Source organism: Erythrolamprus reginae, chromosome 1 (genome assembly GCF_031021105.1).
Source record: "Erythrolamprus reginae isolate rEryReg1 chromosome 1, rEryReg1.hap1, whole genome shotgun sequence".
Classification (NCBI taxonomy): Eukaryota; Metazoa; Chordata; class Lepidosauria; order Squamata; family Dipsadidae; genus Erythrolamprus; species Erythrolamprus reginae.
In genome coordinates, this window is record NC_091950.1 from 292568080 (window position 1) to 292586358 (window position 18279).

General features: G+C 39.4%; 1 protein-coding gene across 3 annotated transcripts in view; it reads right to left on the bottom strand.

Moving 5' to 3' along the window:
• FBXL4 (F-box and leucine rich repeat protein 4) overlaps positions 1-18279 on the bottom strand; it is a 58026-nt gene that overhangs the window by 18702 nt on the left and 21045 nt on the right. For all 3 annotated transcript variants that reach the window (XM_070739321.1, XM_070739311.1, XM_070739302.1), the window contains exons 2-5: positions 15123-15708; positions 13632-13980; positions 6937-7181; positions 2844-3057 (exon numbers count right to left, since the gene is read on the bottom strand). In XM_070739321.1, coding sequence (XP_070595422.1) covers positions 2844-3057; positions 6937-7181; positions 13632-13980; positions 15123-15631 — 1317 coding nt within the window. In that variant the 5' untranslated portion in view covers positions 15632-15708. The remainder of the gene's footprint in view (positions 1-2843; positions 3058-6936; positions 7182-13631; positions 13981-15122; positions 15709-18279) is intronic.

Sequence of the window (18279 nt, forward strand, 5' to 3'; positions counted from 1 at the left end):
AACTTCTCATCGTTCCTATCATCCATCTCCTCCACTTATGACTGCATAACAGTTTATACTGACTGTATCCTAATGTAATTTGATTGCTTATTTGTACCCTATGACTATTATTAAGTGTTGTACCTTATGATTTTTTGATGAATGTATCTTTTCTTTATGTATACTGGAGAGCATATGCACTAAAACAAATTCCTTGAGTGTCCTATTCTATTCCATTCCATTCCATTCCATTCCCATGTTTCTGAAATAGGGCTGATTATTCCTTAAATGAATTTCAGGGCAACACTCAATCTAGCAATCACATGACAAACACCAGAAAGCACACCAAATCACTCATGCAATAAAAATGTAGAAAATAAATCTTACCCAGTCATATACAGTCATGTGAAAATGTTAAGTATACCCACCACGGAGATTTATTTTTTCAATATACCAATATTTGATTTTCATTTCAACAATGCAATAGAGAGTAATACAGTACATATGATTATCATGCACTACAGGTAGTCCCCGACTTACGACGTCGATCCGTTCCTATGGTGGATTCGTAAACCGAATTTCGGTGTAAGTCGGGATCTTCTTCCATTTCGCTCTAACACTGTCTCTCCTGATTCCCCCCAAGCCTGTAGCATGGCCAGCTACTCTAAGCTCGATTTGAGCTTTGAATACGCAAATTTGAAGGGCCTAAAAAAATTGCCTTCTTGCTAAATTCGCTCCTTCTTCCAACCCCCGCGGTTCAGAAAGACCAGAGCCAGCGAATGCCAGCAATTCCAGAACCTGCTGCCAAAATTTGGGGCGGTGAGAGCAAACCAAGCGAGCGCAGTGTAGCAGGAGGAAGAGGCCGGTTTTGTGTCGTAATCACGAAACATTGTAAGTCGGGGAGGGTGTAATCCGGGGACTACCTGTACTTACAATTTGTAATCCATTCTGTAATTTAAATAAACACCCGTGCAAATTTCCCATGTGAAAAAATTAAGCAAACCCCCATATTTATCACTACTACAAATACATACAATTAGTGTCTGGTGCCCTGTTTATTTAATAATAATAATAAATAATAATTTATTAGATTTGTATGCCGCCCCTCGGAGCAGCTCACAAGTAAAAACATCATATACAAATCCAATATTAAAACAGTTTTAAAAACCCTTATTAAAAAACAATCATACAACCCAAACAAACCATACATAAACCAAGACAGCTAAGGATATATCAATTCTTCCATGCCTGGTGACATAGGTGGGTTTTCAAGAGTTTACGAAAGGCAAGGAGGGTGGGAGCAGTCCTAATCTATGGGGGGAGTTGATTCCAGAGGGCCGGGGCTGCCACAGAGAAGGCTCTTCCCCTAGGTCCCCCCAGACGGCATTGTTTTGTCGACGGGACACGGAAAAGGCCAACTCCGTGGGACCTAATCAGCCACTGGGATTCGTGCGGCAGAAGGCAGTCTCGGAGGAATTCTGGTCCAATGCCATGTAGGGCTTTATAGGTCATGACCAACACTTTGAATTGTGACTGGAAACTGATCAGCAGCCAGTGTAGGTCTGCAGGTTGCCTAAGAGCATCTAATCATTATACCAGGTTGGACAGTGTGGGCGTACTCATAGTCTCTTTCCTTAAACATTGCCACCATATTGGAGCATGCTTTTTCTGTGGCAGTCTCTGTACTATGGAACATTCTTCTCCCTAAAGATTGGCAGGTCTCTAGCCTCATTTGTTGTTAGTTGCGAAGTCATGTCCAACCCATTCTGACATCATGGGCAACATTCCTCCAGACCTTCCTATTCCTCTACCATTACCCGGAGTCCATTTAATCTCACGCCTACTGCTTCAATGGCTCCATCCAGCCACCTCATTCTCTGTTCTCCCCTTTTTTCCCCTCAATCTTTCTCAGCATTAGGCTCTTCTCCATTGAGGCTAGCCTCCTAGCCAGTGTTCCCTCTAATTTTTTTTTTTGGGGGGGGGGGGCGGAAAAGTATAGTGTCTGAGCGGCAGTCCCTTCAGGACTGGGCGGCACAGAAATAATGAATGAATTAATGAATGAATGAATGAATGAATGAACGAACGAACGAACAAACAAACAAACAAACAAACAAACAAAAAACCCACCCTGTTTTGCTTCAGAGAATTTCAAAATAAAATACTGTACTGTGTGTCTATAACAGTGAGCTCATAATAGGGCAACTCTATCAATATCAAAATGCCATTTAAATAGTTGAGCTAGTTTCAAACTAGATTTTGATTTTCTTTCTCTCTTCCTTACTCCCATTCTTTTTCTTTCTCTTTTCCTTCCTCTCTTTTCTATCTGTTTCTCTCTCTTCCTCTCTTCCTCTCTCTCTCCTTCCCTCTCACTCTTTCCCTCTCGGCTTCTGGGCAGGTTTGGAAAACTCTGAGTTGATGATGACTTTTAAGTGAGCGATTGCTCACTGCTCAGCTTAGAGGAACTGTATGTAAAAGAGTGTAGCCTCCTAGCTGTATGTAAAATATTGAAGACATTCCTCCCCCCCCCCCCAGTGCTGTGACAAATGAGATGACTACATATCAGAAGCTTGACTTGTTCCAAGTTATAGTTTTTAATCTTTAATAGTTTTAATATGGTTTTTATGTTATTAAAATCTGGTCACTCCTCAAAATTCATTATAAGATGGGTGGCTATACAAATGTTTTAAACTGTAAATAAACAAGCAAACCATAATTAATCATTACTGAGACTTTCAAACATCACATTCTGGAGTTTCTCTTTCTCTGATATTTACAATATGTTTAAAATAATTTACTATGTTTTCTCTATAACTTTACAAAGAGTGCTTTAACACATAAGGGTGAAAGAAAAATTATTTTCATACCTCTATTTTTGTTCGGTAAAGAATTAAACGTGTAAGGTTGCACAATTTGGCAATGTGGTTGAAAGCCTGAGATGGAATTTTATCACAGGAGGAGAGATTTAATTCCTGCAAATTTAAACATGTGTCAGCAATAAGTTCCAAACAAGCCTCATTGAGGAAATGGCCACAAGACAATTCCAGCCGTACTAGTTCTGAACCACAAACTTTCAGGAACCTGTAAGAAGCATATACGAATCAATTCACCAAGAAAAGTAATGCATTTCCCTTTAATTCATTGTAAAAAACTGGGTAAATTCCCAGAATTTCCAATGCCATGTCTTAATAGATCAGGAACAAAATACAAATCTAATAAATAAATAAATAAAACAAAATAGGAACTATTTTAGCATAGCAACAACCTCCTCTGAGATAATTGGAAGGTAATCATAATCAACTCCAATATCCAAGACAATCCAGCTAGCCAAGGATTCTTTGTGATATTGCAATAGGTCAAATTCCAACATGGAAGTTTTCAAATTACAATTTAGTATCCAAAAATAATATGATGCACTGGAATGTATTGTGGATCAAAATGCAGTATCCCATTATATACGCTCAAACAAAAACAAAAATAATCCCCCTCCAAACTCTCCTGTAATTATGAGCTACAGCTGACAGCTGGGTTTCATAATAATTAATATAAGCATTATTTGTATTCATTTACTGCATCTCTGTTCAGTGATTCCCACAAGAGCTTGAATTCACATACATAAAGGCACCCCTGCAATTTTATCCTTATAACATAAAATCCTAATAGATAGATTGAGTTGGGAGACAATGATTTAGTTCAAAGTCATTCAGATGTTTTGTAATGAACATGCCTCACAATGCATCTGGACCACAATGCTATCTGGCTTCTATACCTTCTCTGTTTTGAAACTTGTATCATATTTCTTGGTGTTGCATAGAGGTACAGTTCAACTTCATATTAGAGTTTTTGTATGTCCTACACAACTCATCCCCTGAATTGGAATACCTAGGTATGCTTGTCAGGGACAAATGTAAATCAGATGGAAAAGGTCAAGGGGAAAAAAAGGAGGTTGATCCTGTGGCGAAATTATTTTTTGAGAACAGAAACTACGATCCATGCAAACTAACCTGCTTATATTCAACTAAAACAGTTCAAGCAAAACAAGAAAATAGCAGAGCAAAAAAATAAAATCACTTCACGCAGCCGTCAAATTACATGGCTAAGTAGTTAGATTTTTTAAAAAATTCAGAATAAATTAATTTGTATTGATTCATTCATTGTTTAAAATGTCACCAGCCGTAAAGGTTTTTTTTTATTTTTAAAGGAGGAATATTGCTTTAATGTAGACATTTCATGTTGCCAAAGCATTTAAACAGAATTAAATGTTCTTCTGTTACAGAAGAAACAACAGCCTCTCTCTACTGATATTTCAATCAGTATCAAAGACATTTACTAGTCTGCTTGTTGTCAAAAAAACCTTCTTGATTTAATTTATTATATAAAGAATTTGTATGTGATAATATATCTCATCTATTAAAGTGCCTAAAGATTACTGATAGAACACTATAAAATTATTCAGCTATATCACATTAACATCATTTGATTATACATGATTTATAGTCCCATTTATATTTCTCAAACTCTCTGTCTAGCTCAAGCAAAGAAGTTTAGTACGTTTAGCAATTTTTACAAAATGAAACATTACAATATTCTTATATAGTCCTACAGAGGTGGACACTATCAATAAGTTAAATTACCTTCAGCCTTGCCTCAGGATATTGAAATGCCTGAAGCATTCTGTCCTCTCATGGTAATATTTTGTTAGCTTGTCAGCTATCCTAGATTACTATTCTAATTTGTTCTATTTCTTATTATTAATACATACTCTACTAATATTTTCATTTTCAGAAACATGAACAACATGTGTGCTGTATATATTAGCAGTACATATTAACGCTAAAAGTGTAAACGATACTCACTGAAGGACAATTCACTCATTGTCTATAAACGTCAACAAAATATATCATAGATTTATACACAGTGCAAAAATATTATAACACACACACAGAGATATATAATTATTATTTGGAAAAATTGTTAATTATTCACCCTATGAATTATTAACTTTAAAAAGGAGAAAAATAATTTTAAAACTGTAGATAGAAATTGATTATAGCCTACTTCTATCACTTATAGAATTTCCATTATCAACAATAAATGAACTAACTAGAATTTTGGATGTTTTCTTGATCAGTATTTTCTGAAATGTTTGAATGTGTAAAGTAGATTGTAGTGAAACATGCCAACATGTCAACTGTCATTTATAGTCATAGCCCTTAAATAATTTACATATATTTTACTGTACGAATTCTGTGACAGAGCCAACCGTTAAAATGGACTCTGATGCCATAGTGGTTGCAATTGCAGTGTTTGTAAATTCTTTGTGTATTGTGTCTCATGCAAATTAATACAAAACACTGGTCAAAGAAGATTCGCTTTAACAATATTGCTATCTTTTATGAAAACCAGCATCTCAAAATTATTGTTTTCTAGGACATCTTGTCATTGGCTGAAATGGCAGATTTTTAAACTCCAAACTGTCTCTAAATAGAGAGTACAGTTGTACCTCATCATACGAACTTAATTGGTTCCAGGAGGAGGTTCGTAAGGTGAAAAGTTTATAAGATGAAACAATGTTTCCCATAGGAATCAATGTAAAAGCAAATAATGCGTGCAAATCCTTCAGGAAAATCCCAAACTTTAGAAGGGAGGCGAACAGAGGGCAGGGAGGAGCAGCTAAAGGGGGTGGGTGGAAGAAGCAAGGCTAGGCTAAAGGGTGAGTGGGAAGGAAGAAAGGCAAGGGGGGCGCCCCTCCCTTTTCTTTCTTCAAGACACCCTTTCAGTGCCTTTGCAAGCACGTTTTTCTCTGCAAAATCTTTCCTCCAAGTTGCCCCTCCCTTTTCTTTCTTCAAATGACACCCTTTCAGTGCCTGTTGTTCTCTGCAAAATCTTTCCTCCCCGAAGCTGCCCCTCCCTTTTCGTTCTTAAAGACACCCTTTCAGTGCCTTTGCAAGCACGTTGTTCTCTGCAAAATCTTTCCTACTCCAAGCAGCCCCTCCCTTTTCTTTCTTCAAAAAAGGGGGGGAAAAGAAACCCCTTCATCCCAGCAGCAGCTGCTTGGGTTCGTAAGGTGAAAATAGTTCGGAAGAAGAGGCAAAAAAATCTTAAACACCGGGTTCGTATCTTGAAAAGTTCGTTAGAAGAGGCGTTCGTAAGATGAGGTACCACTGTATATATCTTTTAGTCTATTTTATGCCCTCAGAAGAATCTAATTTAGATTTTTAATATTTAATAGCAATAGCATTTAGACTTATATACTACTTCACTGTTCTTTACAGCCTTATCTAGCAGGTTTACAGAGTTAGCATACTGCCCCAACAGTCTGGGTCCTCATTTTACTTCCAACAGATGGAAGGCTGAGTCAACCTTGAACTGATCAGGATCAAACTCCTGGCAGTGGGCAGAGTTAGCCTGCAATACTGCATTTTCTACTCCTTAGCACATTTAGCTTTTTTTTAAAATCCAAATAAATAGTTTTCTGACAGAAAAACCTATTTTTGTTGAAAGCCTCATCTGTATCCCTATTTTTCCCCTACAGGAGGAGGAATTCACAAAGCCGTTCCAGGAAGCATTCTCTTCCTTGCCATGTTTACATACAAATTTAAATTTCAAAACTAACCAAATGTTTGGTAGGTGGGGGGAAAATGAGTAGGAATACAAAAAAAACGACAGAAAGAAAATTTGAACTTTTAAACTCCTACTCTTGAAAAAGTGTCAGAACAAAATCATGTACATGAAAAGAAGTTGCTAAACTTGCCTGCCTGGTTATCTCTCTGCCACTGGATTTTATGTTTCTGATGCTGCAAATGCATGCCTAAACATATGTGTCTGGTCTTGAGTCATTACGGATTGACTACAGACATGTTAGTAACTTTTATTCTAACTGCTAGGTGATTGGGATAAAGGGATAAGTCTATGATTCTATTTTATAGAATACGTTGTATACCTCTTCAGAATACTGACCTGCTAAAAGCAGAAAATGAAATGGTTCCTCTGTTCCCAGTCCAAGATAAATTAAGCCACTGGACCAGGATACAACGAGACTGCAGATATTCTAAAGCTGTGTCATTAATCCTTGCCCAATATGGTTGCAAACTGAGATGAATATATTGTAGTGGATCACAACAATGTTGATACAGTAGCTTACATGTCTGTGAGAGTCTACATAGATCCGGGACTGTAAGATGACTCAAAATCAACTGGATGAGCTAAATTGAAAAAGAAGAATTAAATTACTGTGTCAAAATCATATTTTCATGCTAGGTAAATAAATGCTTATTCTAATTAAACTAATCTCCCCAATTTAATTTCCATTATTTTACTATTTTTTATTTTAAACCCAACAAAATAAATAAATGCAGGATACAGTTTCTACAGTGGTATATACATTTATATTTTGTGCTTGCTTTCAATCTCACTTTTCAAATTTAACCTGGACTGCACTTAGCCTTAAATTGCACACTAGTATCTACAAACCTAAAGAGGTAGTTCCTGCTTAACATCTGTCCTATTTAGGGGTCGTTCAAAGTTACAACAGCCCTGAAAAAGGAATTTTATGATTGTCCTTTGAATTTACAAGCATCACAGCATCCCATCATCACATGATTGAAATGTTGCTGTTTGTCAACTGGTGGAGCATTTACTATTACCCGCAATTTCCATTTGTATGCTTTACAGCTGGCTTCTGGCAAGCAAAGTCAATGGAGAAACCAGCAGTAAAAACACAAATCACCCACACAGGGGTAAAATCCAGCAGGTTCTGACAGGTTCTGGAGAACCGATAGTAGAAATTTTGAGTAGTTTGGACAACCAGCAAATACCACCTCTGGTTGACTCCAGAATGGAGTGGGAATGGAGATTTTGCAATATCCTTCCCCTGGAGTGGGGAGGGAATGGAGATTTTGCAGTATCCTTCCCCTGGAGTGGGGAGGGAATAGAGATTTTGCAATATCCTTCCCCTGGAGTGGGGAGGGAATGGAGATTTTGCAATATCCTTCCCCTGGAGTGGGGAGGGAATGGAGATTTTGCAATATCCTTCCCCTGGAGTGGGGAGGGAATGGAGATTTTGCAATATCCTTCCCCTGGAGTGGGGTGGAATGGAGATTTTGCCATTTCTTTCCCCTGGAGTGGGGAGGGAATGGAGATTTTGCAATATCCTTCCCCTGGAGTGGGGAGGGAATGGAGATTTTGCAATATCCTTCCCCTGGAGTGGGGAGGGAATGGAGATTTTGCAATATCCTTCCCCTGGAGTGGGGAGGGAATGGAGATTTTGCAATATCCTTCCCCTGGAGTGGGGAGGGAATGGAGATTTTGCAATATCCTTCCCCTGGAGTGGGGAGGGAATGGAGATTTTGCAATATCCTTCCCCTGGAGTGGGGTGGAATGGAGATTTTGCCATTTCTTTCCCCAGGAATGGGGAGGGAATGGAGATTTTGCAATATCCCCTGCCATGCCCACCAAGCTATGCCCACAGAAACGCTAGTAAAAAAAATGAGTTCAGCACTACACCACATGTCTTAATTAATGACCTGCAGTGACTCAGTTAAAAACTGAATGGGAATTGCCATAAATCCGTGCAAATCATGTGTTGTTTTCATTAGCCATCATGTCATTAAATGAAAGAGTTGCTGGTCCCAATTGTTGGTCATTAAGATTTGTTAAAAATCACAATTCGATAATGCACATGGGCATGAAGAGATTTTGTGGGGAAGTGCAGATGCGATTGACTTGTTCTTGATTCCCAGTGAGTCCTGTCAGTTTTCTTGGTTAGGTTTTTCAGAAGTGGCTCTCCAGCTGTCTTTAGGCCTAAGGCAGGAATAGAACTCACAATCTCTTGTTTTCTGGTCCGATTCTTTATCTATTGCACCATGCTGGCTCTCTTTACATGAAGTATTTTTTAAACATATTTGAACATTTAGTTTCAGGTTTAGTTCTGAGTAGAGTTCTTCAGCACTTATACTAAAATCAGGATATATATATTTTTAATGCCATGTTTATTATAACCATTATTGTGCATGGCTCAGCTGAAATACCTTTAAATCCTTTTATTTTCAGTGGGGCAGTAACATTTAGGTTTTTTTTTTTCACTCTTTCTGAATTAAATGGGATTTGATTATATCTATTAAAAATAAAATGAATATTATTATCTCATCTATTATATAGGATTTATACAAAGATTTATGTTATCGATATCTCAGATGAAGTCCATCCCTAACTGTTATTATTATTATTTTGTTGCAAAATATAGCCTAAACTATATTTCAGTAATCTAAACTGGGTCTGTATTTTAGAGAAACACTTATGAGCACTGTGCTTTTTGGATTCAAAGGTATAAATATGCTTCAGATTATACATTAGTGCAATCAATCACAATCGGGACTGGAATTTCTATTGCTAAGCAATGTGATTTTAAAGTGTGATACTACAAAACATGTAGCTTAATAACAATAATCCATACAGTCCCCGCTGTTGCTTTTAAATAAGGATTACGAATCATTAAGCAAGGACCTCCACTTCGCAACTTCCTGATGGCTTCCAACAGGCAAAGTCAATGGGGAAGCTGGCAGGAAGTCACAAGTCCTGGGCAGTTTGTAAACAAGCCAGTAGGTGGTAAGTAGATGATGTAGCACAACATGAGCATACCTAGGTAGGAGTAGCTGCTGCTGTGTATGGGAGGCTGTGCAAGTAAATACTGTGGCGCATTGCCAGGTTTGGGAGCTTGTGGATTGATACTAGAGAGTGGTGGTGGGGACACTGAAGATAGGAATGTGCTACAGAATATGAGATACCTATAAGAAAAAGTAGTGGAAGTGGGATCAGCTTAAAGAAGCCACTTGCAATTTTCCTGCTAGATTCCTTATTGGTTTTGCTTCTGGGAAAGTGGCAAATGGTGATTACAGTGATCCCTCGATTAGCACGGTCTCGATTAGCGCGAAACGCTGCAACGCGGTTTTTCAAAAAATATTAATTAAAAAAATAAAATATTAAAATAAAATATTAAAAAATAAAAAATAAGTCCACGCTAGTTCTCTCTCTCTTTCTCTCCCTGTTGCCGGCGTGGTATATGAGAGAGAAAGAGAGAGGCAGAGGTCGGGCGCATTACCGGGAGGTGGAGGCGGCGTGGGGACGCTGGGTGCCGGGGACACCGAGGAGGGGGCGCCGGCCGCTCAATCGGGCCGGCAGGGAACAGAATGGAGCCTTCCGCGGCGGGGCTGGTAAGGGGGGGAGCCGAGGGGGGAGCCGAGCCCAGCCCCGTGGCATTCGCTTTCCTCCCGCCCGCAGCCGACTGATCGTGGGCTCCTTCGCAACCTCGGAGAGCTTCCTGGTTTTCGTGAGCTTTCATGCCCTGGAAGCTCTCCGAGGTTGCGAAGGAGCCCACGATCAGTCTCGGCTGCGGGTGGGAGGAAGGCGAATCCCCCGTGGGCTCCGTTACATCTTCCGCTGCCAGCCAGGCCATGCTGGCGGCAGCGGAACAATCGCCTTCCTCCCGCCCGCAGCCGACTGACCGTGGGCTCCTTCCCGAGCTCCCTTCCTGAGCCTCCCGTTTTCTCTCCCCCCCCTCGCCCCTTCGCCTCCCTGTGTTCCTAGGAGAAGTGCTGGGGATTGAGGCAAGACAGACCTTTTGCTCCTCACCAGCACTTCTCCTAGGAACACAGGGGGGCGAAGGGGCGAGGGGGCGGAGAGAGAACGGGAAGCTCAGCATTCCGTCAGCTGCAGCGCTGGCTGTCAACTTTTCTTTTTAAAACTGGGCAGGAGCTGACTTGCCTCCCCAGTGCTAAAAAGAAAAGTTGACAGCCAGCGCTGCGACTGACGGAATGCTGAGCCTCCCGTTCTCCCCCCCACCTCGCCCCTTCCGGTTTCGGCGTTCGGCAACGGAGTCCGGCGCTGGGGCCATGCGGGGCCGCTCATCCAGGGGGGCGTGGACTGGCAAGTCGCCCTCCTTTCTCTTTCTTTCTCTCTCTTATACCACACCGGTAACAGGGAGAGAAAGAGAGAGAGCGGAGGGCACCTTGCCGGTCCACGCCCCCCTAGATGAGCGGCTCCGCATGGCCCCAGCGCCGCCCAGGGGTTTCCCCTTTGCCTGGGCGGCGGGAAGACCAAGGGAAGGTTCCTTCAGCCGCCCAACACCTGATCCGCTCCGCAGCGCGGCAACGGGGAAACCCCATCTTCGGATCCTCGCTGCTTCCGCGCTGCGGAGCAGATCAGCTGTTGGGCGGCTGAAGGAACCTTCCCTTGGTCTTCCCCGCCGCCCACACGCAAACTCCACCATCTGCGCATGTGCGGCCATGAAAAAATGGCGCACATGCGCAGATGGTGGTTTTTACTTCCGCATCCAGTATAACGCGGAAATCGGTTAGCGCGGGAGGTCTTGGAACGTAACCCCCACGCTAATCGAGAGATCACTGTACATGACTAAGGAACACTGCCACCATTATAATCTGAATCTAAAGAACACAGTACTATGATGTCTATCATTTATCGTTTGATAAATCAAATGTGGCATTTAAGATATAGCAGAGAAAAAGCTCACAAAGTAACATTATAGCCAAGATAAATGTCAAAAGTCTACAAACTGCCTTGGCAATGGGATAAACAAATATTAGCCCAAGAAATAGAGGCTACTGGGTGGGTTATTTTATATATAATGGTGACAAGACTGCATCAAGTAAAAGTTGTAAGAGGGATAAGTTACCGTATCTTATTTTCATTGTACCAGAATGATCAGCCTAATTAACAGAACAATAAAATAACAGTTGGAAGATAACTTGGAGGTCTTCTAGTCCAACCTGCTTCTTAAGCAGGAAACCCTATACTAGTGATGGCGAACATATGGCACGGGTGCCACAGCTGGCACGTGGAGCCATACCTGCCGGCACGCGAGCCGTTGCCCTAGCTCAGCTCCAGCATGCATGTGCACACCGACCAGCTGATTTTCGGCTTGCACAGAGTCTCTGGGAGGGCATTTTCAGCTTCTGGAGGGCCTCCAGGGGGACGAGGGAGGGCGTTTTTGCCCTCCCTAGGCTCCAGGGAAGGCTCTGGAGCCTGGGGAGGGTGAAAAACGGGCCTACCGGGTCCACCAGAAGTTAGGGAATGGGCTGCTTTTGGCCTCCGGAGGGTTTCCGGCACTCGTGCAGGCACGATAGTATGTGCACACAGATTTTTGACACCCGAGGAAAAAAAGGTTCACCATCACTGCCCTATACCATTCTAGACAAATAGTTGTCCCATCTCTTGTTAAAATCCTCCAGTATTGGAGCACCCACAATTTTTAGAGGCAAGGTATTCCACTGATTGTTCTCATTTCTAGGTTGATTCTCTCCTTCATTAGTTCCGATCAATTGCATTAAGTTAACTGACTTTTAAGATCATACTTAGCATTTTTGCTTTTAAAGATGTGATAAAACAAACATGTTTACACCCTAAACCATGACACTCATTAATGAGTCAAAGTACAAAGTGTAATTTCTGATTTATAATAATGACCAAATACAGCAAAAAATGTAAAAGGGGAAAACTCTTAAGATCCCCTTTTAATTTAATTATCTGATAATAATTACATGCTTAAGAGATAATAACACATCAGCATTAGAGATAAACAACTCCTAACATGTCAATATCTATCTATCATCACTAGAAAAGGTAATCCCACTTTACAGTAAAATTACATCTTAATAACTGAAATGAAAAGGATATAAACAAATGTCACCATGATGAGGACACTAAAATGTAACTGCAGTATAAAATATATTTTGCTTCCGATTAAACAAAGAAAACAAATTTCAAGCCTATTTAGTAATCCTTACTCATAGTTAATTTAAAATTTAGTATAGTATCTTGCTAAAAATTTCATTCCGTATTTGGCCCAGCATAAAGCACAATTTGATATTATAATATGTGAGGAGTTCAGAAAATTCCCAAATTTTTATGGCATAAAAATATGGCATTTGAAACTCAGCTGGATTTTTGAAATCTCAGGACTTGCACTGAAAAAGGGGTTGGACTATAACTTTTATGGAATGAATATATTTTAAAGTTTTAACAGTTAGGGCTTGTATTTCCTGTTCAAAAGAAGAAAACATCCCTATTTTAAATAATTTGATTAACAGATACTTAAAATAGCTGAAGTAAAAAAAAACTGGAGTATTATCCTCTGTAATCAAGAAACTTCAAGGAATGAGACAATCATTTTTATAAGCCCTTGACACACAAATAAAAATGAATTTGCTTGGGGAGATCAGCTAGGGCCGATATCAGAGTCTTCTATTTTTAAAAATGTACTTGAATCAGTTTTGACCATTTTAGAGGGGGGGGGAGCTACACTAACTAAAATTCAGGAAGCTAATGGAACTAATAAACAGGCAAAGTTCACAAATCTGTATATGAAGCTATAATTAATAATAATAATAACTTATTAGATTTGTATGCGGCCCGCCTCCACAGACTCGGGGCGGCTCACAACAATAATAATAACAATGTGACAATTATTATTATTTATTAGATTTGTATGCCGCCCCTCTCCGTAGACCCGTGACAATGTAACAAATCTAATATTTAAAAAAACATTTACTACTTATGTACCTGAAGATATAATAAATCTCTACACCCAAAGTAATTATGACCTTTTTTTCTTAACCCTGTAAAAATTCCCAGGCTTTTACCTCGTAAGGCAATTTATCAAAGTATCCATTAGTTGTCCAGTCTTTGAAGGCAGCATTGCTAAATTGCTTGTTGAGACTGTCCATGGTGCTGTAACTTTCTGCCTCCACTTCTTCATCATCATCTAGATCATTCATATCAATAATCGGAGTACTGAGTAAATGCATAGGTCTCTCTCTTAAACCATGTAGCACTACAGCATCCAACTCGGTATAATAATCCAGAAGGGAACTGTTTATTTCCAAACGGATTAAATTTGTAGGAAAATTTATTTGTTTAATACTAGGTGTAAACTGACGTGCCTGAGGAAAAATCACCTTGGAAGGTAGATCTGACCAAAGGATTTCCCACCTACCAAAAGAAAAGTACATTAGTATCACAGGGCAGTCAATGCAAATATTACCATCTTAATTTCTTTAATAAATTTCAATTTGGTGCCCCCCCCCCTCCAAGTTGTGGGTAAGAAACCCACAACTAATATAAAGATCATAAAACCGTGGCTTGTATGAAGGACTCTACTCAACAATGTATGATAAATATCTTAACTCCAAAAGATTAAAGAACATTAACATTCTTCAACAACATTTTAGTGTTAATTCTTTTTCAAGTTATCACTGCCTTGGGAAGAAAACAAAGAGAGTAAGCTAAAATGAAAATGCACTTCAATAGCAAAATATTTAAAGAGATCCTTTGGTTAACTCTGAAATTAAACCACAACTTAATTCAGTAGGACAAGAACCTAGAAATTTGATACCAAACCTTTATTCAGGCTTTTTAGCATTTGGAAACCAATGAAGTTTTAATACACAGGTAGTCAACAGTTCATTTAGTGACCATTCAAAGCTACAACAGCACTGAAAAAAATGACTTATGAGCATTTTTCACACCCTTGTAGCAGCCCCATAATCTTGTGCAAAGCATCTGATCAAAATGCAGATGCTTGGCAATTGGTTCATACTTATGTCTGTTGCTGTGCTTCAAGGTCATGTGATCACGTTTGGCGACTCTTTGACAAGCAAAATAAATGGGTCAATGGATTGACATGGTGTCAGAGGCTGAAGAGCAATCAGGGCCTTCTGCATCTCCTAAGATGAGTGACTCAGGAGAAGAGGAGGAACCTCTTCTTGATGCTAGGATTCGCAGGGCCTATAGGAGGCAAGAGTGGTTACTCAGGAGGAGTAACCAAGTATCTTACAGCTGTAAGGTATTTGTTGCCCAAATATCTCACAGCAGCCTTTCTTAAACTGAAGCACTGCAAAACACTGAATACTATGAATATAAAAAGCAAACAAATAGGGGGTAGGCAGCTTTCACTGGAAAGCCAGAATCCCTTTTCTTGCTACCTGTGAAGTCCAAAGAGTTTGTAGGTAGCAAAGACATTTTTGAGGGGGAAAAAGAGGATAAATATGTAGAATTTTCCAAGAAAAAAATGTTAACTTTAAATATTTGAATATACCACATCAAAGAAAGAGGAAATGAATAAAATGAATTACCTTACTTCACTGGGCTGATTTTGTGAATAAGGACTTGCAGAACATGCCAAAATTCTAACCACAGCACCAGGGTGATATGTTTCCAAAATATGTATGGCTGTAGGATACACTTGTTCCTCAAATGCAAGCTCTACGTAGTCCTGACTTTGAAAACTGGAGGGGGTCCTCGTAAATGGTATTCGCGCACTAGGGCACATATCCCACCATTTTCCATAGGTCCTGAACACAGCGGTTTGTGTAAAGTCACCTGAGCTAGGATACACATTAGGAGTTCCAGCCAAATTCCACATAGTATACGACATGCTGTTTTCACTGCCATAATGGGAGCTGAAGTCCAACACTTCTTTGGCATACTGGACTAATTCAACATTGATAGGTAGTGATCTATTTGATTCTATGGCTCTTCGGTTGTTCAGTAATTCTCCCCTTGTAGCTGTCCTGGCTCGGCGCCGAAGGCAAATATAGTAAAACATACTCAGAAATGTTAACATAGGAAATGCTGGTGACATCCGGACAGGTAGTAAAATCCTCCTGAAAGTGAGTGTCTTGAAGACTTCTTTGTGAGAAGTTTAAAAAAGAAGAGATCCTGAATAAAAGCCCAAACAATTAATTGTCAGTTTAAAACAGGCTCAAGAATTCAAGGAACCTTTAATTTATTTGAAGCATATAAAAATGTAACATACAGGGTGCATTCCAAAAGTAATGCAATTAATTTTTTTAAAGTAATTTATTGAACAGATTTGCACAAACACTTAAAATTCTTCAAAGTACTCTCCTTGGGCCTCTACACATTTTTTCCAGCGACTCTGCTATGACCGGTACGCACCCTGGAAGGCGTCTTTTCCCAGCTGATTGGATCTCTTCTATGGATGAAAAACAGGTTCCTTTCAGGGCTGGGAACAAAAAGAAGTCTGCTGGTGTGATGTCAGGACTATGGGGGGCAGTGTTGGCACCTGGTGTTTGGCCAGGAACTCGCGGACTCATAGCGCATTGTGGCAAGATGTGTTTTTCATCCATAGAAGAGATCCAATCAGCCGTGACGAAGACCCTGCGAGAGGTCCCCGAAGATGCCTTCCAGGGCACGTACCAGTCATGGCAGAGTCACTGGAAAAAATGTGTAGATGCCCAAGGTCAGTACTTTGAAGAATTTTAAGTGTTTGTGCAAATCTGTTCAATAAATTATTTTTTAAAAAATAATTGCATTACTTTTGGAATGCACTCTGTAGGTAGCCCTTGACTTGCAACACTTCACTCAATGACCAAGTTGCAACAGCACTGAAAAAAATTACTTATTACTGTTTTTCAGTCTTTTGACAGTTGCAGAATCCCTAAGGTCACATGATCAAAATTCAGGCGCTTGGCAACTGGTTCATATTTATGACAGTGTCCCAGGGTCAAGTGATCACCTTTTGTGAACTTCTGTCAATCAAAGTTAAGGGGGAAGCCAGATTCACTTAACAACTGTGTTACTAATTTAACAACTACAGTGATTCATTTAATTAGTGTGGCAGAAAAGGTCACACAATGGGGCAAACATCAACAGCTGTCTCATTTAGTCAGAGACATTTTGGGCTCAATTGTAGTTTTAAGTCAAGGACTACCTGTATAACATAAAAACAATTGCTAAAATATCCCATCCAGGGGATTGGCATCTAATAAAAATGTTATATTAAAAATAAATATTGCTAATAAGATTTGATAATTAATTGGTTAATTAATTATATTTGATTCTGAGCCATTTTGGCTCAGGGGTTAAGGCAATGGGTTAGAAAACTGCAAAACAGTGAGTTTTACTCCTCCACTGTTCTAGTTCAGCACATAGGCAGTTGAGTGACCTTGGGCCAATCACCATAGTCTCTCTCATCCTTAAGAAGGAGGCAATGGCAAACCGCTTCCAACATATTTCCAAAAAACAAAACAAAACCCCCACAGAAACTAGTTCAGGCAATTTAGTATTTACTTCATTTTATTGGTTCGATTTGCATGCTGCCCAACTCCCGATGTGCTCAATGGCACTCCCCCCACCAAAAAATAATAATTGATTACAATATTTATGGTATCTTGTAACAACAACAAAACAAAACTTAATCTCAAAAGAACTGAAGAATCAAAGTGGAAATTAGGAAACAGGTCCTGCAACTGGGCATAACACAAAATGACTGCTGCTCTGCTACATCCCACACTTTGTATGAACTAACAATTACTTTGGTCAAAGGACTTGACAACCGATAGTACAAGAGCATGTGTGCTGAAATCACAAACACTTTTAGTAAGTAGAGTTGTGCAAAGAGTATTAAAGAAGCAACATCCTTTACAAAATCATATGGCTGCTTCAAAGACGGTCCTTGTTTGACTACTTGTACTGAGGGTAGCCTTTGTTAAGAACAGGCTAAGCCTTTTAGAGCAGATAATTTATTTAATACTTCAAACAGGGTTGCTTCACTTCCACTTACATGCTTTTTAAGAAAAATAATTTTAGTGCTTTGCACAGCTCTAATAATAAAAATCTGTTTCAAGCCTTTTGGGTTCAAACCCAGTAATACCTACCTACTTCAAATAAATTCTTGATTGAAATACACAAGTTTATTGCTCACAAATCTGAATACAACAAGTGAACCAAAATATGAATTCAGAAAATATGAAAATATCTAGAAGTAAGCTGAGAATTAGGAAAAGAAAAAAAAAGTAGCTCAATGCATTTTGATAAATAAGATTGATTCCATTCCATGAGTTACGTTTTGATTGAACAGATACAAACTCTGAAACTGCCAGGTAGTAACAATGGGTCATTCTGGTTTATTCCCACATTTATAGTCTGAAAACTGTTCTATGTCACTACATTCCATTTCAGAGAATTATTGCCAGGATTATATCCCTTAACAATGTCAATGAAGACTCTCAATCATCCAAGTAGAGTTAACTGGAATCTGTTGGTTTGAAATGTTTTGCTGCTTGTTCAAGTAGCTTCTTCAGCCTGAACAAGTTGATTGGTGGACCCCATATTTATTTATTTATTTTGTCCAATACACAATGAGGGTTTTAGTGGGTATATATCTATATACACATAGTAAAATACATGATGAAGGTTATAGAGATAATCAGTAAAATATATCTAAGAAATAATAGAAAAGAAGGTATAGTAATAGAACATATCAAT